The sequence below is a fragment of the Myiozetetes cayanensis genome, unplaced genomic scaffold, assembly GCF_022539395.1.
Source record: "Myiozetetes cayanensis isolate MyiCay16 unplaced genomic scaffold, myiCay2020 scf6-25, whole genome shotgun sequence".
Classification (NCBI taxonomy): Eukaryota; Metazoa; Chordata; class Aves; order Passeriformes; family Tyrannidae; genus Myiozetetes; species Myiozetetes cayanensis.
This window is the reverse complement of record NW_026087853.1, coordinates 59,243,857-59,266,004: the sequence shown is the minus strand read 5'-3', so window position 1 is coordinate 59,266,004 and position 22,148 is coordinate 59,243,857. Positions and strand designations below refer to the sequence as shown.

The 22,148-nt window shown below is 37.5% G+C and overlaps 1 protein-coding gene across 1 annotated transcript in view; it reads left to right on the top strand.

The window, feature by feature from the left end:
* The window catches only part of ELP4 (elongator acetyltransferase complex subunit 4), a 127,889-nt gene that overhangs the window by 44,662 nt on the left and 61,079 nt on the right, over positions 1-22,148 (top strand). Inside the window, exons 8-9 of the mRNA XM_050336729.1 lie at positions 6,802-6,910; positions 9,687-9,793. Coding sequence (XP_050192686.1) covers positions 6,802-6,910; positions 9,687-9,793 — 216 coding nt within the window. The remainder of the gene's footprint in view (positions 1-6,801; positions 6,911-9,686; positions 9,794-22,148) is intronic.

Here is a 22,148-nt window from a genome sequence, read left to right as displayed (position 1 = left end):
GCTTGCATAGTAATAATTGAAATAGTGGTGGAGGTTCTTTTTGGTCCCCTGAGAATAAAATATGATTCAATGTTTAAAGAATTAAAGTTGCAGCAAGAGTTTGCCTTTCTGAATTGGAAAGCAAACTGAAATTACTTTTTTTTTTCCAGGCAAAGTGACAACAAAAGGAACTCCTGAACCTTTTTCTTGTAATGACTAATTCCCAGTGGAGTCATGAGATTTTAGTTAAGCCAGTTGGTCTCAGATACATAATTTCAGCAGTTTTGTTATGATTCTTTTTTTAAATAGAACTCTCATTCTTTCAGACTTCTTTTGCATCTCTGTTTTATGCTGTGCTGTGATCAATTTGTAGGATTGCATATTTGACGTGTTTAATTTCCTAGAGAAATCTTCTCAAATGGTTGGTTCATTTTTGTGATATTTAAAGACAAGTAGTAAGGTACAGATTTTTGTATATGTGGTTTTATAACAAGGAGACAGTCTCATTATTAAGAACCAAATGATGTTCAGGGGAGGTGCTGGGCTCATCTCAGCCCAGATCTTGCACTGATTTCTTCCCAGCCACTCACCCTTCACTGAAGAAGGGCTTGATCAGATTTATTTCATTTACCCAGTGCAGCAGGGCTGGAGCCCCACACCTCAGACCCATCACCTGCAGCCTGTGCTTTGTGCTAAGGAAAGAGAAGAGGAAAGCACTGAGCAGGGACTCAGCTCAAGAAGTGCCACCCTTTAACACGCTGTACATCTGTCACCTCTTTCAGCCAGACAATAACAGGATTTTCAGCACCCAGCTTTCTGGGCTTCAGCTCCCACATCACCTTCGTGATACCAGCAGATATTTTCCTGATACCCCAAAGCCTCCTAAACCAAGCCTTAAATAGGGGGAGGTAGACAGGGCTTCAAAGAAAGGCTGAGTTGGGATCCCAGCTCAGTGTTGACTGACTGGCTTTTGGCTTTGACCAACTCACACGACACCTTTGTGCTTGTTACTGACTTGTGAGGGAGGAATGCAGCGCTTGCCTGTTTTTTTGTGAAGCATTTGGAGATCAACAGATGGAAAGTTTGATTTCAACTCCTAGACTTTGTTCATTTTTTTTAGGTTGCAGCAGCAACTGTTACTGACTTGCTTCATTTCTCTCTGTTTAGTCATCTCTCCTTTCACTGTTGGCCTTTAGGTCTTAAATTCAATGACAAAAGAGACATCCTTTTTATTTTGTAAGAGACATACTTTTTATTTTGTAAGATGCCATGGTGTGCTGGCCTTAGATGCTTCCATAACTCAAGTAACACACAAATCCACTTCAGTGAAGATCCAAAGATTTATTTTTATTTTAGTGTGTGATATTTAGTTTTTATTTCCTGGCTGATTATTCTTCCTGAAAATTTATGAAGATTAATTGGATACTGTGTCATCCACCTTCATCTAACAGTTTAGATGGCAACATGCAAAAACACTGCAGAGTAGACAACTATCAGGACAAACATTATTAAAAGCGACTTTAAGAGAGCAACCAAAATCCTGAATTAATATGTTGTACAACATATTGACCTGAACAGATGCTTTGTAACTCTCTTCCCTTTTTTACAGCTCCGCTGCATCCAATTGCCTAAAAACAAAAAAAGAAAAAAAAAAGAAAATGCCTAATTTAGTCAAAATCCCTAAATGTAGATTTCGCATCGCTGAAGGCATTGTGGTTTGTAGCAGATCCTTTAAGTGTGTTTCTAGGATATCTGTTGTCCAGCAAAGACACTGCAGTTGTGTTCAGTTTTCTTGTGATCTTGATACAAACTTCTACACACCAAAATTTGTTAACATCCCGTTGGTTGTCTCATATTCTAGTGGTCTGAGCGTACATTCATTTTAGAGCCAAAATTCAACGTTCATTTAGTAGACTTGCTGTGTTCAAACACTGTAAAGAGTACTAGTCATCTTGGAGTTAGAAGATATATAGAGAATTTTATATAGTTTAGGGTCCTTATTAATTATTGATGAACACTTTTTGTCAGAACAGTTATTCATCTTTTATTTTCGGGACTTGTGAAAAATCAAAGAGTGCATGAACTGTATCCTTCTATAAAACCAGTACAAGGGCCTAATACCCAACTTCTGTTACCAAAGTAAAATGTGTGGGTAATTCTGTGATTTTCTGAGCAGCAATTATTAACAAATGGTGATAAATATTTAAGCCGTGTTTCTTAATAATTTATCTTTCCAATGTAAAATCTTTTGGAGATTAAGTAGTAATGACAAGTGGTAAATACTTGTATCTTGTGAAGTCATTACCACATCATTGTGTGATAACCTCTCAAAAATATCAAGAATTATTTCATCTATCAAATATCCAGCCACTATTACATTATAGACCAGTGTGACTGTCTGTGTTACGGCACTAAGTTTACTTCAGTGACAGAATGTAGCAGAATTAAAAAACAAAACAAACCAAACAAAAGGCAATTTTTGAGCTTTTCTTGAAAATTCACACACCAGAATTTACTTAAAATTCATAAGGTTCATAATACCTTACTTGAACTTGCTAGCTGTTTATTATTGAGACTCTCTTGCGAGTGAAGTGTCAGGATCTCTGGATTCACCTGTTGGTGACAACACAAATTGTTGCCTCCAAATACAATTTTGGGGGGAGAATCTGAATTCATCTTTAAATGCTGTGCTGTCATACAGAGTGAGTGCAGCTCACTGTTTACACTGGGGTTTGCCCCAGTACTAGCAGTATTTGTAAATAGCATTTTAGGTAATGAAACTCGTGTAGGATTCGATGTATTAACTCTTTATTAAATGTTTTAAAATAAAACCAGCGATGGGATTATATTAGCAGAATGTAAAGATGAAGAAGCTAAATACAGCCCTCTACCAAAATATAATATATCTGAAAGGAGACATGGTCATAAAATACCTTATTTTCAATGCAGTATATAACTCAGTATTAAAATTCTGTTGATGTATTGATCAGAATACAAATGCAAATGCATGCAAAAAGCCTATGTAATTGAAGAGCTTAATGTATTTATATATGCTAGTATTTAGTATTTATTAGTAAATACATATGTATTTATGTATCTATATATGCAGATATATAGATATTGCAGATCTTTAACATGAGGCTCTTATTTTGCTTTTAAATTCTGAGGTTGTTTATATGTACTGTGTAGAAAAGTTGAAGCTGTTCTAACAAAAATTTCCGTTCTTTGACTTTTTTTTACTTAGGCAGTGCAAGGACTGAGAATTCAAATATTTTGTATTACCCAAATTTTGTGTAGTTTTTAGTTTCCTTAGAAACTGCCAGAATGAGAGGGTATATCTTTGGGTGCTGGAAAAATTTTGACAGGAAATCAGAGGAGAACTAGAAATTAGGGCAGAGTAGAAAAGACAGATTTTTTTCCTAATACGGAATCCAGATGAACCAAGATTGGCTTGATTAATAGTAGTAATGATAAAATTGTGGTACATTAAGAACTCAATCCAGTAGAAACGCACAATATTAATTTCAGGATGTAAGTTTGAGCACACAGGCTATCCGTGTGTTTGTGTTGGTAGAACACGATGCTTTATACTCAGGCACAGAAGATGATACATTTTGAACTGCTTGATTTGTAAATCAGTATTTTTAAACGTGCACAAATGATTACTCAGAGCTATGTACATTCTGAAAATTAATTAGTAGGACAAAGCAGTCTTCTTCCATAATTGCCCTTCCCAAAAGCTGGTTAAATGTGTGGATGGTTCCCAGGTCCATATCCAGATCATTTTCTTGACCTGTTTTGAAAGTGCACTTTGGTTGAGCCCAAATATTGCGAGTTTGCACTTAAAAGAAAATTTCTGTCTGAAACAGTAGCACAAAGTAAGATATAGAATGGATGCCCAGCCCAGCCTGCACGACAGGGTTGCTACCATGTTGTTAGAATAATTATATTTTGGCTGAACTAACTAATTTAGAAAAACTGCAGTACATCTAGCAAGACTGAAAACTTTCCAAGACTGAGATGGGTTTTTTGGCATTGTTGGGTTTTTTTGGTTTGGTTTTTTTTTTTTTTCATTTTTAGTATAATTTAAAACAATACCTCTTCTAGCTGCCAACAAACTCTTTCCCTGAATCTCACCATTCCTGGCTTCCCTCCTAACCATGTCCTGGCTCACCTCCAGAGCTGCCAAGTTTATGCCAGAAGCAGGAGGTAGATTTGTATGGGGCTGGAGGAAGATCTGGAGCTCTGTTAAATTTTCAAGCCCAGATGGGGCAACATGATTTGTGTGTTTATGTCAGTGTGCCATACATCACAACTATCTGTGTGCTGACGTCAGCTTTGATTGGGCATTAATGTGCTGAACGCTGCAAACTAGAAAATACATGATAGATACAGATCTATGGCAACAATGCCACATAAGCAAATGTCTCTTTGGTGTGGCGATTCGCTGTGCAAAATATTTCCCAAGATCCACTGCATTAAGCCAGGGGAATATTTGGACACACTTTAAAAACAAAAACAAAATCAACGTGGGCAAAGGGAGCACAATTTAAGAAAGCAAACCCTTTCAGAGGAAGAGCTGAAACCAACATAGGAAAGTGTGTATTGTCAGGCAAATAATGAACTGCTGTCCCTCATTTTAATCTTTCCAGAATTAAAACTAAGGAGGAAGGATGATATTCTTATGATTTGCAGGACTATCAATAGTGAGGATACATTGCTGATGGTTGAGCATCTTTCTATCCACAGTTTTTATAACCCATTGTTATCAAAACCAGCCAGCAAGAACATTAATGCACAGCAAAACAAGAAGGGACAGCAAAAGTTTATTTTCAAATGATGGAATATTTTTTCTTTATCAAGATTTTAGCTTAGTTTCCAGGAATCATTAGTGTTTGTTTATTTTTTAACAGTTTTGCCTTTCTTGATATACAAATAACATCCTGCAGCCTTCTGAAGAACTGGTACAATACGGTAATTTCTGGTCTGTGGGTTTATAGAGGTCACTGCCTACTTCAGATTTATATCTATACCATCTTTATGTGATGATTCCCCTTTAGAATACTGTGACCAAAAGTTTCCATTAAAATATAGTAATTGTCTCTCTCTTCCTAGAGGAGGAAACAATTTACAAGTCAGCTTTAATATCTCAGGGGCGGATATAATAACAAAGTCTAGGGATTGATGTGTAGGCAGTGTTCTTTTCCCTCAGATCCCTTGTGCTATTCCTCAGCAAGGAAATTCTGTAGGATAACACTACTTTATATCATTATTCAGCATTAGACTTGGTGGGTAAAATGGAAGTTCCCTGATTCCACGGGGATGGATGGTTTTGGCCTGTGCACAAGTAGCAGCTTTGAAAAGAGACCCCTCCCCAGGATTTGATGCCATCTGGCCCATAAGGTGGGGAAGGGAGGGGGTGTAAAGGTGCCATGGGATCAGTGGAATTAGGCCTTGTAACCTGAGCAGATTGGGCTGTGCAGGACAGGCCACAACTTCATGCAGTGGTCAGAAAGCAGAATTCAGTTTACTCTTTGATGGGAGCGGGAAATTTTCACCTCTCCCGTCTGCTTTGTGAGCTTTGCTGTGGCTGGAAGATACAGGGATATTGAAATGTGGGTTCAGGAGAGCAGCTGGTGCACTGATCACCATTTTACTCAACCTGAATGTCAGGGCAGTGCCTAGACTATTCTAACATATCTGGGGATATTTCCCTCTCTCTGCTCCTAATTGATAAGTTGTTACTATCAAATAATTTTACCAGTATTTACATTGACCTTTCAGAGTAAGCACCAGTTGTATAGTTTACAGAAGAAGCGCAAAATGTACAAAATACTTTTAAATCAATAAAAAAAGTACAAAACTGTGACTTGGAGGTACAGAGCTAATTCCTCATGCTTGGAATGGGAATTTTTGAGGTGATTAGTTTTGATACCCCTGAAGGTATGATGAGTATAACACCTACAGCTACCAAGAACCAGAGGGTACCAGCTGTCCAGGCAGCTTTAGGATAACTACTTCTTATCTTAAAGAAATATTTTGCTTTTTAGCACAGATTTGTTTCTTCTTTTTTTTTCCTCATTAAATACAGACATCATCAGAGCATTTAGGAACATTTCTCCTGACTTACCTCTGAAGATCTCTGTTGTGACCTTTGAATGTCTCTGTCTGCTATGTGAAATTAAGGAAAGAAAACTATGTGGAAAGCAGCTTATTTAAGGCACATGACAGTCCACTGTTGCACAAGAAATAAGGCATCACTTACAAAACACAAATATATTGAGAAATTATAGAGATACAGATTTGTAAAGGTAAAGAGGAACTTTTGGAAAGAAAAATGCTGGAGGATTGCTTGAGTTTTCCATGTTGTCTGACTGATGACCAAAATGAATAATTGTGTGGGTTGTGCTTGCTCAAAATATGATATGCCTAAGTGTATTGAACAGCAAGGTTTTCAGAACACAAACAAAAACTGGGCCTCTGACTGGTAGTGGAAGTCAATGAGAGACAAGCTTAACATATTGCTTTTGAAGTATCACTGATGTGAGCAAATGCTTCTGTTATGAAGGTTTAGGAAAATGCAAATTTACTGCTAGGTTAACCCTTTTATGGTTTCTCCCTGCCAAATATGCATTTTCTTTAATCAGAAATTTCAAGTCTTTTTATTTTTTAAAGAATAAAGGCCCTCTAACGTAATTCCTAAGTATTGATGACCTATTTTTTCCCCCCAGTTTGCCATTGAGAAGAACCAAGGCTTACTCTATGAACATTAATTACCTTTTTCATCACATAGGATGTGTATTTTGTTCCCGTGTCTTACAGAATAAAGCAATTATGGAACGTGTAACAAACTTGTCAGATCTGGTGGTTGGTCTTGAATCATTTATTGGCTCTGAGAGAGAAACCAATCCGTTGTACAAGGATTACCACGGTAAGTTCCATCTTTTAGCAATGCAAAGAGTCTGCCCTGAGCGTTTCTAGGGTGCACTTAGTGGCTTCCCCTCCAGCTGGGTGTCTGCTCGAAAGCAGCGTTTGATTTGGGTTTGGAATATTCCCTCTTAAACGTTCCTCCTTGCCCAACCAGCCTGGAGTTGGGAAAATATTCAGCAAAAGTGCATTAAGGCTTGCAAAGGAAACATGGCAACTCCTTGCGTGTTGTCAAGCCGCATTACCGAGGCACGGCTCAATCAGATGGACATCTCAACAGGCAGGCTTTGGGGAATTCACATGCAGGGGAGGCTTGGCAATCATCTGACCAGTGAGCTGAACTTGTCGTGAAATCAATACTTTTGATCTGCCAAGTTTTAAGTAGAGAACAGGGGAAAACGTATATTATGGGGAGGTGGATAAACTGCTAAATTGTGCGCTGTATAAGCTGTGTCTAAGAATGACGTTCTGCTTTTTTCAGCTGTGATTTCCATTTAAAGCATTCAGCACTTGTGCATTTAAAGAAATTAATAAGTGTGGCGTGTAAAATATGAAACCGATTTTGGTAAAAAGTCGTGTGGCCTTTCAAGTGTTTTATCTTCAAAATGTTGTAAATGGTGTTTAATCTCGCCTTCTGTCTCCCAGAGGTTTTTTGTTAGCCGTTGCAGCAGAACTATTTCTATTTTAAAAGATTAGTATTAGAAGTTATGCATAGCCAAAGCAGTGAATAACAGTTTTAGCTAATCCAGAGCAGTGCTGGGAGCATGCATAAATTACAGCTATTATTGCTGTGATACTACTGTAGTTCCATGGAAACCTTCAGCTGAAAGTAAACTGCTTATCCCAAACCTGCTGTAAGCATGTGAGAGTATGGCAGTGTTTTCCAATATATGGAATATATGGAAAAAGAAGAGACACCACTGTGTGTATGCAGGCTGTAATTAGTAAATCAGGGAAAAATCTTTCTGGCTGTGAAAATAGTGCACGTTTCACCATCTGAAAAAAAGGTGAATGAAAAAGAAACCGTGAACAAAAGCTGGAATAATTTGCCTAATTATTTTTCCAACTGTATAATCGTGATATGGCCTTTGTTTATGCTAACATAATTCTGTCAATTTGATATTCCTTTTCCCAGGACTGAAGAGATCCTTTAAGACAATGTGTGTTTTAGCAGTTATTTCCTGGTTTCCTATAAAGATGTATGCTAAGTCATTTTTGGTCCTATTTAATAAAAATTATGTGCCAATATACATAGCTTTTGAGGCTTAAACAACCTTAATTTGACAGCCTAAAAAGAGGCATTTTTAGCGGTTTTAACTTCGTGGATTCTTTTTGCTTGAGAATATCTTTTAAGATGATTTATTTACTGCAGATGATGAAAGATTTTGACGTGACTCAGGAGAAGTTTGATTACAATATTGCATTATTTAATGAATCCTGCATTAATAATTTTATTAAGCTGCATGCAAATTTAAGTGTTTGAAAAGTCAGTAAAAAAAACCAAAATAATTATACAGAAGATCCTTAAATAAAATTTCTGCAGTACTGCATATAAGCAACCCTCTGTTATACCTGCTGTTTCTATATATAATAATTAGATTTTCTACTCAAAAGCCTAACAAATAATTCTTCTGAATCACTGGACTGGAGGCAGGGATAGAAGGTTTCAAATCATAAAAATGCTTTTCTAATATTGTTAAGAATTTTTATGATTAGTGCCCATAAAATTATGCTTTTTAAATTATTTCAATTTCAGGAAACTGCAGTTAAAAAAAAAAAACCAAATAAAGCGATGCCTGAAAAAAATACTGGCCTTATTTTAAATATGGGTTTTAATGTTTGGGGGTTTTCCCACAGCTGCTGTTTTCAAGCAAGATACCTTTTCTAAATGTTCAGTATTTCCATTTAGACGCTGGCTTTATGAACAGCAAATATAGGCCAGTAATTGAGAAGCCCTGTAGAATTTTCCTGGGTTTCAGATGTAGAAAATCAACCCTTAGGTTGTTCAGGGACTATATTAGGCTGCACAAAAACCATCCAGCGTCCTTGTCAGAAAAAATCAGCTTGAGCCGCAGCTGACAGAATGCAGAGCTTGCAGTGCACCTAGCACTGTTAAAAACATCTGAACAGCTAGAGAAGCCTCCTGCAGGAAGAAAACATATTTCTCCTAGGATGGCACAGGGGTTAAAATTTATTAAAAAGCATGATCTAAATCGGGGAGGGCTGGGGTGGGGAGGGGGGGATGGTGATGGTTTCCAGAAACTTTTTTTCCCAGCCGTTTTCAGGGCACAAAACGAAGTGGTTCTCATTAGAGCTTCAGTGGTTATCAGTAACCCATAAGCCTTGTTTTGCTGGCTGCTTACTGGTGCATTTAATAAAATAAAGATCACTCAGTGGTGCCGTGGGCAGCATGCAAGGTGATAGCCATATTTGCTTACTGTAAATACAAGAGAAAATCACACACAAACCGGCTGTAGTTTTGACAAGTATTAAGATCGCTCTTTACATCTGTACTTCTGTACCCAAGTGCAATTAGTTTTCCTCGCACAAGGATTTCTGTTTATCTTATTCTGCTTGATTACTTGAGTATAATCGCACCGTTTGCTTCACTGCTCCTGGTAGTAAGCTCCAGCTTAAAAAGGGGAGGATGAGTGTGTGTAAATATACAGAATTCTGCTCTAAGACTCTAATTTATGCATCTGGATGACAGCGTTTTCTTAAATTTTTTTATTTATTTTTTATTTTTTTTCCCCCCCTCCTTCACTCTTTCTTTCCTCAAGGTTTGGTTCACGTACATCAGATTCCTCGGCTTAATAGCTTGATCTGTGATGTGTCAGACACGAAGGACCTTGCTTTTAGATTAAAAAGGAAGCTGTTCACCATTGAGGTAAGAGAAAGATCGTTTCGCTGTTTAGAAACCCAAAAGGTGGAGCTAATCCCCGTCTCTTATGTTTCGTTTTGCGAAATACATAAAATATGCATCAGATGTTGTAAATTCCATTTCGTTCTGGTTTTGCTGTTCAGAAGGGTTTTCTGAAATAGTGTAATATGCCTTCTGATTAAAAATGTCTCATTTGCTGCACTAAACCGGTCTGTTATAAATAGTTTATTTTGGTTTAAAATGTACATAGAAAGTAGGCCACAACCTTCAATAACAAAGCGTGACATGTTTCTAAGGATGTCAGGAGCATATTTAATTAAATGTTAATGACTTGCTCTTACTTGTGTTAGTGGGTGGGAAAGTAGCTACATGTTATTACCCCAGTGGAGGGATTTTAATGTATAATGTTGCCTAAAATTGTGTGTGGTATGAGGGATAAGTGTCCTTATCAGTATTCAGAAACCATTTTCTTTGCATTACTGAAATCACCTTTCGCTCTTTTATGTCATTTTAAACACAGTATCATTTACACTAATGTCCTTAAGTAAATTTCCTACTAAATTTAAACTTTTTTCTGTGACCTTTATGCAGGCAGTCCTGATAGAAGGCAGTAATACAAAAGATGTATTTCATTTTAATCTTGCTAAAGAGCAAATGAACATAGCACTATTAAGCAATTAGAGCTGATGTATTTATTAACCAAGTAATGCTTAGAGATGGGAGATGGCTTTTGGGGTGATGTGATAGTCATTGGTACAGTCTGGGCAAATTTTCTTTTTTAACAAAGACATAAAACAGCCAAGCATCCCTGACAAACCATTTTGTTTAATCTCTTTTCAAATGAAAAGCTCTTAAGCAGGCCACTTGTCTTAACTGCTTGAAACCATAAAAAGAGAGAATTGCCACCAATAAATTAGCATATTTTTTACTCCATCACCAAATGCTGGTCAATGTGGCTTGGCACTGCTTTGGTGTTTGGGACTTCACCCTTAAGTGACCACTTTGGCCCTTATTTGACCCTCTGCCCTTTTTAGCTGGCCACTTGATAAGGTAACTTAAGGGTTCTCTCTCTTCACTGCCCCCTCCCCTTCACAATTGCAAGTAGCCCTAACCTATAAATCATTGAAAGGGCCCTATCAAGTGACAAATTAAGGTGCCCTCCTCCTAATTAATGGTCATCAATGTCTTTAATTATCTAATCCTATTGAGAGTAGTTAATAGTTAATCAGGCAGCCAGTTCTTCTCGCAGGTCATCTCTGCATGAGTGCCAGAAGTTTCTCAACTAGAGGTATCCTCTTCAGAAGCCACTTAAAGGCAAAGACATGAAGGAGGGCTTTTTTTTCCCCAGGACAATTCCTTTATAATGTTTGTCACTTTCCAGAGAATGTGGTTGGTGAAACCAGGCTTTGTGAGGCATTAAAGCCTTTTAACAGCTGCTTTTGAGCGGTACAGTAGGAACAAAACCCTTAATAGTCTGTGTTTGGTTTTAAAATACAAATGTTCTTACTGTTTTCAGAAGTGCAGAGAAGCGTGCACCCTCGGTCCACAGCATAGTAAATTCTCATTTATTGTCAGAATATCTGGGGGGGTTTTTTCCATCACTACGAATCCTGACTCGGAGTACAATTTTTTCCGTCAGACAAATCGAGATTCTGATTTGTAACGTAATTTGCAAGAATAAAAAACACCTTTAGCAGGAAGCTCTGTAAAAAGAATTGAATTAGCCATGGGGCATTGGGAGCAGGAGCGTGGTGGAACTCTTGAAACAACCTGTTGCCCCAGACATGCGTAGATGACGCACTTGTGTAGTTTCTCCCTTCATTGCTCGGCTACAGCCCCTTTGGAGTAACTTCAGCTTTTGTTAGAGATATGCTTTCTGTAAGCTGAACTGACACAAACTAACCCCTTTTGAACGTGTTGGATCACTGTCCTACTGTGATCTTACTGTACATGTTTCACCAATCTATAGTACATATGTTTTTCTTCCTCATACTGTTAGGGAAAGCAGACTACAGCAATAAGGTCAGCAAGAAAATGGGAGCAAGGGAGAGCTGAGTTAAGAAAGGGTGGGAATGCAGTCTTCTAAAATGCGTTTCTGAAGTTAGGATGGGATGCATCAGCAGTCAGTTTTGGTTCTGGGGGTAGAAATGAAAAGCAGCACAACCGTGTGCATTACAAGCAACAGTGTGCTTTACACAAAGTACAGCTAAGTTTGTGACTTTAGCAGGTAGTTTAAATGTGAAATGAAAGCTTATATTTACTACCTTAAAGTTTTGGGAAAGATTCTGCTTAGTTATGTAAACAATTTAGGGTAAAAATACTGACCTCAACTTGAAATGCCACTTCAAAATCAAATTACATAAGAAAAGTTCAAAATACAAAACCTGTGATTAATGGCAAAATTTCTTCAAAAAGGGTTTTCATCACTAGACCATTCTTTTTTTTTTTTTTTTTTACAGTTTAAAATAAGAGCATGGGACATGGATTTTCTCATCTCTGGATTGCTCACCAGTTAAATAACTCTTTATAGTATTGGCCCTCATAGGTGAAAAACTTTAGATGTCAAACCCATTTTATTAGATTTTGGTTCTGTGGGAGGGACTCCACCTCTTTGTAGTCTGCAGAACCATTTAACTGTTTTAGTTTTTCTCATATGTTCTTCATCAAAATAAGATTGACTGAAATGTTTTCTAAAGGGATTTTTTTTCCATTCAGGGTGAAAACGTTTTTTTGTGAATATTTATGAGTGTTCATTTTCCATTTAGAAATTGTGAAGCAGAACTTTTCCAGGAAAGCCTGTGTGTTTATCCTGAAAGGTGCAGTAGCTATATCAAGCTTTCCCAAATCTTCACACGTTGGTTTACCAGCAATATACTATTATATGCCGTATTATCAGAGATCTATCTTATGTGCATACCACTTTAAAGGACACAATTTTGAAGTTAGCCTGTCTAATCCTATTTCTTCCCGCTTTGGAATCTTAATTAGAAGGAGATAAAAACCATCATTTGACTAAATTATTGTCTTGAATCTGTAGCAAAAAGGTATAATCCGCAATTGGGCCAATTAGTGTACCCCATAGTTAGCTATGCTGAGGCAGGAAACTTGATTAGATCTGACACCAGCCTAGTTCCCACTGTTGTTTTGCCAGGTATGATGGTCAGACTTCAAAGGGCTTGAGGCATCAGCAGGGCAAGGTTTGGAGGCCAGCTTAGGTCCGGTCGTTAATCTCCCTGCTAAAACCACAGCAGCCCTCGCACAAAACAAGCTTACACGACACAATCATGCGGTATTAAAGTTTGGGTTGAGTCATGCCAATTTGCCTTTGATTTTCTGATGATTGACTAAAAGATGGCTACATGACTAGACACATACTGAAAGTTTACTGATTAGGTAAGTTCCCCAAATATTTGAAATATTTTTTGATTTCTCAGTTAAGCGATATGACAGCACGTTCGTCTTAACGAAACTTTTCGGCAGAGTTGTTCTCCGAGTACTTTTTTGCTTTCTTTGTGGCTCTCGATGTAACTTTTATCAACATTTGATAAATCTTGATGCGAGCGTTACGTTCATAGTTTTGTTTGATAGAACTTTATCTTTGTTGTTCCAAAGCCTCCTGTGTCAAGACTGAAGAAATCTGTGCCTAAATTTGGTGTTTCCTCTCCTCCAAATTTCTAAGGAAATATTGTTTCTTATTTAGGTATCTTTCTTATTTAGGTACATTTACAATTACTGGCAAAAAGGGCGTTTTCCTTAATTATTTTCCACCTCACCACGAGTGAAGCGCTGTTCCACAGCTGCGATTACATAAGTGTTCCTTTCTTTTGCAGTCTGATTTGTTCAAATATTGCAGTAACAGTGACATGTTTCCATTCTGAGAAAAGCCTAAGGCTGCTTTAGTATTATTCCAAATGATTGAAATTGCCATCTTGCTGACTTTCCCTTGGGCAGCTTAAGGCCTGTTTACTTTTGTATTTGTTTCACATGTTCCCTCTGAGTTTGGCTGGCAGGACATCATTACCTGGTTTGACAAGACAGTTGGAGAAGATTCATATTTGATTAACTCCCTTTGTTATTGTCTGGACAACACAAACCCCTGAAATTGTCTATTTAAAGTTAAATCTCCTGATAAATTCAGATAAATGCTTGCAAAGAGGAAAGTTTATGAGGTTGGGGTTTTTAACTTCTTAGTTTTGCTTAATTTTTAAGTCGATTGCTAGCAGCATAGAGAATAAGCTTTCTCCTACAAGTTTTTATATTGTAGTTTGTCTAATAAATAGTTGTGAAATTTATTTTTTTTTATCAATACACAAGTCAGAGCCAGCTAATATTTTCTTTGTAGTGGCTGTATAACACCAACCCAGAATAAAAATCTTTTAAAAGCCAGCTCAGTTTGAAACCAAGTGTCATCTACGATATAGAGAATTGCCACACAGCAAAAACAAGTAAGTTCCCAGAGTTTAATGTACGAGTTCAAGAGTTTCTTTTCTGAGAGGTGTTCCGTAGCAGGAGAAGTAAGTCAGAATTAGAGGAGTGCTGTGGCAGGAAAGTGGTTTCTCGGTGCCAGGCAGGTACAATGTGGTGCTGTGGAGCACACCACAGTGCATTTTTCCCAGTGGCAATTGCCAGAGTAAAAGGTTATGGCTTTGCAAGGAGACGTAATCACAGAACCCAGTAATGGAGTCTGTGTAGAATTAAAAATAAATGTATGATTCTAGAGGCATTAAAATAATATCCTGTTTTCATTTAGCAGTAAAGGACTGTAAGAAAATTAATGATGGCCAAAAGAAAATACGATTGCAACTCCAGATGCTCATGTCTGTTACGTGTCCAACACTGGTATTTGAAAGAAGACTTAAGATGGTGATTTGGTCAATTAAAAACAGGGAATACATCTTAGATAGCTTCCATCTGAAATCTCTGTATTTCCACCTTTTTTTTTTCCAGTCTGTCTCTTTTCACTGCTTATTTTATACAGACTGCACTGTGGTAAACTTCTTCTGCAAAGGGGAAGTGTGATTGGCTACTGCTGTAGATTATTTACCAAAACAGGTGGGTCAGCCCAAGTCAGAACAGTGTCTGCAGTGCTTCAGTGTGGTGCTCACACAGTTTTGGTCCTAAGTGACTAAGGAGATGGCGATGCCACTGCAGGCCAGAACTGTGGAAGATTTTGTAATTAATTATTCATTAAACCCATCCAGAACAGGTATAGGCATAGTGGTTTAGGCTGTTTGTTCTGGAGGAAGAAGTCAACCCTGTCATCAGGACGTATGGAATCAGAACGTGTTTAAAATACACATCCCAACCTCTAAATCAGTGAGAATTAAAAGCATCACTTCTTTTAGCTTCTTCCAAAAAAATTTGAAGGAGTCTTCAGCAGTGGCTGACCCTTATCTTGATCATATTCCACTGATGTTTTTGGCCACTATTTTTGGCCATGTGTTAACAAAAGGAACCAGTGAGCCTGAGAACTGACCAAAGACAAAACACTGCGCTATTAGAAATTTAAGTAGAGTGATATTTCTACAGCAATCATTCAGTAAAATAAGGAAATTACACCAGAGGTAATATAAGCTACATGATCCATGTTGTAATACTGATCTATTTACCTCAGTGTGTAGAAAAAACTCTGTATTTTAGGACTGTGCACTGGTGCCATTGCAAGACTTGACCCTCTGTCAGGGCCTTACAACCTCAAAATGGAACCTTCTTTTACCAAGCCAGTGGGTTGTGACTGCCTGGCTGCCCAGTGCCTGGAGCAGGGGTGAAACTGAGATGTTACAGAAAGTGTATTTCTTTAATTTTCTGATTCAATTAAATCTTGGGAGCTTCTCATGCCCTTGTATTTGAGAACACAACTACCCTTGGGGCTTGCATGGAAAACCTCTTTCTCCTCAGGCTGCCTTGAGCATGTAAGCATCATACCTGGCAAACGCTGGTGCTGGGTGTTTCACTTGAGCTGGGGGACTCAAATGCAGGAAATTCTGCTTATGAAACTAAACTTCCTAACAGAGACAGGTAAAAAAAACATTGTCATAAAACCCAGCTGAAATTCATGCCGGTCAAACCACTGTTGCATGGGTTTTTCCTGTCCATTTTTCCTGGGGTGTTAACAAACCCATTACCGCTGGCTTATTGAAACACAGCTCAGAAGACAATAAGCATAATACCAGGACATTTTATTAATCTATATTTAATAATACTGCAAAATATATTCTCCTGGTTCTGCAAAACTGGTTCTGTCATAATACCAAGCTCCATTTTGCCTTATTTCATCTAGTAGCCAGTTCAGGTTCTCTTTACCTGGTATGGTGTACTTCACTGAATTGTTTTGTCAGATGCTGTCAAGCCAACCTACCATTGTTAAAGAAAATCAAACTAAATCATTTTGGCATGAGCCTTCCAGGAATAAGGCGCAGAATATGAAGGGTTTGATGAAATCAAGGATTTGATTTCAATATTGTAAAAGACTGCCTGTCAAAAATGTATTACATTCTTTCAAACAATTTTGAATAAATATGCGTGTTTAAAATTGTGACAGTACAATTTAGATAAAGTTTTGGGAGAATATTTTTAAATTATAATAACTTGATGTGAAACAATGCTTGCAGTGCTCCTGTTTGGAAAGAAAACCCCTCTGAATGCTATTGGGACATAGAACTGAAATCAAGTGATCAATTTTATACAGTATATGGAATTTCAGAACACTTGTATCTCTTGAACATGTGGAAAAATTTAATTTGAAAATATCACCTTATTGGGTGATACCGAATAATGTAAATTAAATTATTAAATTATTTGTCTGAAGACAAATGACAGGAAGATATTGTTAACTTTTAGGTGGCATATGAAAATTTGCATTGATCTGAAATTTATTTCATCATTAAAATTGGTTTATTGTTTAACAGTATAACGTGAGAACTCCATTCAGTTTTTCAAAACTCGTAATGCAGCGCATCTGCAGTTTCTGGTTAGTGAACAGAACTCGTAGGTATTTTTACTTAAACAAATAATCGGGGTGTTTAGAAATATTTATACCATAATTGTGTTGCTGCCGTGGAAGGACATGCAGCAGAGTCACTAATGCAATTAAAGGTCACTCCTGCATATTGTGATGGGCTGCTCGTTCCCGGGATCTGTGCTAAGGGTCAGTGTTGCAGCATGAAATGGGTTGGCCTGTTCACTCTGTAAATAAAATGGGTCAGCTTATCTTGTATTTGCCAGATAAATAAAGCAGTTGATGTGTTCCTGCTGTCTGACTGAAGACAGGTAGGCTGAGGGCATCTTTCATAAACATAGTGGTTGGTAAAGATTAAAATAACTCTTTATCTACCAGGATACCATTTTTCACAGATTAGCAGTATTTTTCAGACAAAGATCCATGGGCATGAGTTAGATATTGATGGTGAGGTTTTGGGAAGCAGAAGGAGTTAAGCACCATATTTGTAGTAGTTCTCAGCAGGAACTGAGTGCCACCTCCATTAAATGCCCTTTCAAATCATCGCAGGTTTTAATAAAAAGATGATGTTTCATAGTTATGTAATGTTCTCATCTTACAGAGACAGGTCTTTGATTCTTTATATCTCTGTAGCTGCAGGAAAATAAAAAAAAATTAAAGCTGATAGGAAGTTACATTTTCTCAGCCACAGGTCAGTGTCCTGCATGAACCTCAGTGCCATGCACTGCAGTGGGAACACAGGCTGTTCATGAAAGGGGTGGGAGGAGGATGATTCCACATCTCATGGAAGATGCACTTCCATCTGGAACCTACTTGTCTCAGTATCGGTTTTTTATGGATTGGATTATTGACCTTTGGGTAAAAAGTGATTCAAAGTACTCTCTAAACTAGGGAACTCCAAGACAGCCACATCTAATGCTTGGAAAGGGTTAAAATGTCATTTTATAGGGAAACAGACCAATGTTGCCAAATGTTTGCTGTGACTAGTAACATGATTGATCAAACAAATTCCAAATGTTGTATTGTAACTTTGCAAATTCAAGCTTAAGTTAACATTTCCGGTCTTTTGAAAATATTAGTGACTTTGGATGAACATAAATCTGTAAGGAAACCAAACCACAAATTTATGGTTCCTTTAAATTTTTCCCCCATGCAAAAATGTGTTCCATTTCATTTTTCTCATATATTTTTTTGCTATATAACAAATAAAAATATTGCCCTTTACTGAACTGTTAACATACAGGAACTTGGGTTTTTTAATTGTTTTTATTAAGAGCAAACTAGTCCTATTATTTTTAGTCTGGAAGACTTAATGAAAGTGCCAAAAGGAGACAGTAAGAAAAAAATACACTGCAAAGTACTGTAGGTGAAGAAAAAATGTTCTGTAACTGTTGTGCAAATACTGCTTTTTGCTTTGGCCATATTATGGGGTATTATTTGTAACCAAATTCCAGAGTACATTTTATTTTTATATTCCTGACCAAGAGACTTATGCAGAAAGTGGATTGTCATAAGCAAAGGCTGAGGACTACAGTGTGCCCAAGGCATAAGTAAACTTAGATTTTAGTCATGCCATCTTTCTCACTGTTGTTTTCAGTTGCATGGGGATTTTTTTTGGTTTGGTTTGGTTTTTTGAATTTGATAATTCATAAATAAGAGTTCAGCTCCCTCCTTCCTCATTCCTTCCTTCTGAGGAAAGTAATCAATTGTGTGGTGTACAAGAAAGCTTTTTATTGATGTCCATAAATACATAAATAAGTGAATTTGGGTGCCAACTTATACCAGCCATGAGCTGCTTGACTTTCAGAAAATAACTGGTAGCATTTGCTGAAAACAGTTCACTTTAAATGTCTCATTTAGGGTATTTGAGGTTAGAGAAACCAATGGCTTTTAGCTTATGAAAATACTGTCTGTGGCCTCTTCATCTACCTTTGTCATGCTTCAAGTCTGCTCTAGCAAAAATTACTGAAGAATTCACTCTGATCTTCCTAAAATTCTCATGTTTACAAAGTGGACTTACCTTTTTTTCTCTCATACTAAACTAGCAATCTCTGAGCAGTTTGAGTCATGTTTAAAGCAACAGTAGAAAACAAAAATAAAAAAAACACTTTATCACTTTTAAGTGATTGCTGCGTGGGAGAAATCCGTTTCATCTGGCATCCCAAGCCGTGCTTGCTGTTCCTAAATTAACCTGATGGCTTAATATTTAAACTTTGAAGATGTTTAGTGATCTTTGCTAGGGAGCTGTTGCGTTCACCCGTTCTGGAAAAGACGAGGAATGTGTGAGGTGGAAGGACTTGGCCATGGTAGCTGAGTTTTGAGGGCATTTCTGAAGTCTCTGTGATGTACCCAGAATATCTGCAGGGATAACGGTGCATTTGTAAGCAAAGTTTCACGTGTTTGGGGAGTAGCTGTACAACGACCTGCCCTGTCTGGGTTGGCTCCAGACTCTCCAGCTGGAGCAGCGAAGAGCTGTGCAGTTTGCAGATACGCTTGGGGTCTGTGAGTGGCAGAAGAACCTCACCAATGGCAGTTGCATTCCGCTGTTCTCAGTCGAGGATTACACCGTTCCAGGGTCGCTTTTGGACGTGCGCCCTCAGTTGCTTTTATTTATGAGCCAACACACAAGCAGATGAACCAGAGCCTGATGAACTCAGCTTTGTGTGCTGAGTCTTACTGGCATTCCTTGCTTTGAAGGCCTTCTACGTGCGACCTGAAGTTCGTAAGGGCTAAGGAAGGCCTTGTTCTGTTGGGGTTTTTAATTTAAAGGTGTAGGTTTGTTCCTGGATTGCTGGTGCTCCCTTGCAGGTGGAGACTGGGAGCCAAGCGGGCTGTGGTGAAGCTGCACTGTCCGTGCTGACTGAGCAAAGCCTGCTGTAGATGTGGCCACAGCTTGTGCCCATCTTGATATACAGCACGTGCTGTATGGAATAAACACGTCCCTCGGGCCCTTGAGGAGTTACCAACCGAGCAGCGTTTGATTTACGTGGTGTTATCCATCAGTTTCATCTCCTCCCTCCTTGGCTTATTAGTAATTTATTGCTTCATCAATAAACACTGGAGTCTCTTAAGGCAATTACGTCTCAGGGCTGCAATCTAAAGCCCCCTGAGGCAACACCACATACTTCTTCTGAACCAGTGCTTCTCACCCTTCGGTGTAAAGCTTGGTAATTCTGGGCAGGTTGCAGGCTTTTTCAGCCAAAAACCCAGAAGTTATATGAGCTTTTTTTTTTTTTTCTGCTATGATGCAGGGGAAGATGATTCTCATTCTAGGGTGAGTGTTTATTAAGAGTTACAAACCAGCACAGAATTTGTAATGCTTGTTGCTGTTAAAAATAGGAATTAATAAGAAGGAAACCTAGTATTTGCATTTAGATCTGATCCTCAATGGTAGCATAGCCATGGGCTGTTTATGCTTGGTCTACATCATCTAGACTAAAAATAGCCTTCCTGTCATTTTATTGGCAGAGTTTTAGCTACTCCTTTAATTCTGTTTAAAAATGGATAGAGAGAAAGACAGCATAAATATTGAATGTGTGCAGATATTCCAGTAAGTAACTAAAAGGAGATTCCTGATGCTTTGCAGAGCTTTATAATTAAATAGAATTCGTATTTTGTTTAAGAGGCAATTTTGGAATTAATATAATATTTAAATGTATCAAGTGGGGAGGTTTTATATTTATATCATTAAAGCAGCTACTTTTAAATAGGTAGGCATTAATATGTATTTATTTTATTAGTGTCCTGCTTAGGTTTTATTCTTTTTAGGTTCCCTTTACATTTTGATAAAAAATTACTGGGGAGGTATTTAATTTCTCATCAGTTAAATGAAAAGCCACGTTATTTCTAATTTTTCTATTAATAAAGTGAGTTTTTGCAGAATAAGAAGACAAATGACTAGTGCCTGCTGAAGTTTTCAGCAACAGTCTGAAAATTTCTGGTTTGTTATGTGTTTGGAAAAACCTATGGAAACAATGAAAGAAGAACTGGCTTTTTTTGTGTTCTGTCTGTCCTACAAAAACAGGGGCTACTTTAGAAACTTTCAAGGCCAGAGTTACAGTATAGAAAGTCACAGTTTGGAGGTGGAAGTGTATCTGAAAAGGGCATTTTGGCTTTTTTCAAAACCCTGAGAGTTACATTTTCGTTACTGAAACGCCCCTAAACCTACAAAGGAGAATTTTTGCTGTGTAAGTGGAGTAAGGTAGAAAGGTTACAGTGAAAGGGTCTTGTCAGTGGATTACTTATAATCTTACATAAGAAGCACTTTTTCCTTTGTCTGAACTGAAAATTCTATGTGTACCATGGTCTTTTCTGCTTTGGCTTCTCCTGGTTTGTTCATCCACGCCATGGTGTGAATTTGCATCCTTTAGGACAGTATTACCCTGTACATTCAGTGTAGTTGTCTGTGCTCACACAAAGAAGAGTATCTGGAATAGTTTCTTTTCTTTCCTTTTTCATTATTTTTTAATCCAATTTTCATCTTGAAATCATGTTGTTACTTTACAAGTTGATCAAAAAAAAAACTCAGCATTTTATTGAAGGTGCAGTCAAGAGTGTTTGAAAGTAAGTTATGTTAACTGTTGCTTTCATGGAAGGTTGGTGGTGGTGGTGTCACAAATGAGATGATGACAAGAGAGGCAGTGAAGGCTTCAGTTTTTACATTAGAGCATCCAAAATAAAGTGAACATTTGCATTCTGTCTCTTGCCAGTGCATAACATTGGCAGAGGGGGGTATCAGTTTTCAGAACTCATAATCAAATCAGAATATTTACTAGTGAAAATAGGCATAACTAGAGTATTGTTATACGTACAATCTAGACTTTTGCTAAAAATATCTATAAATAAAGCACATTTTGTACAAAGTCAGGAATAGTGCCTAAGAGATCATTTTTTTGAGAGAATAATTAGTGTTTATATAAAATGTTTAGGATTCAAACTATTTTATAAGGGTTTTGTAAACTTTCTTTTTTCCGAAAAAATTGTTCCATACAAAATTAAGTTCCTAAAAGGTTTACTGCCCCCGACGTGAAAGAAAAATATTGTAAAATTATTTTCCATCTTGAAAAATCGAACCAGCTACTCTTGTTTCAAGTTTCATCTAATACATTGTTCCGTAGGGTTGTATGATAAACACATTATTCCTTGAACAGGAATTAAGAGTAAAGCTGCCAGGAAGGGGTTTTGTTGTCAGAGTAGTTCCCGCCTCATGTTTTGTAAGAGATTTCATGGTCCTATTGTAAAGAGTGGATGATTTAAAACGTGTTCCCAAGATAAACTTTCCCATTGTCATTAATGAGGATGGATAATACTGAGTGACAAGTGCATTAGGAATGACACAGAAAGAGCTGTTAGATTTGTCAGAGCGTATCACTTCAGGCAATGAAACTTGAGGACATTCTCTTT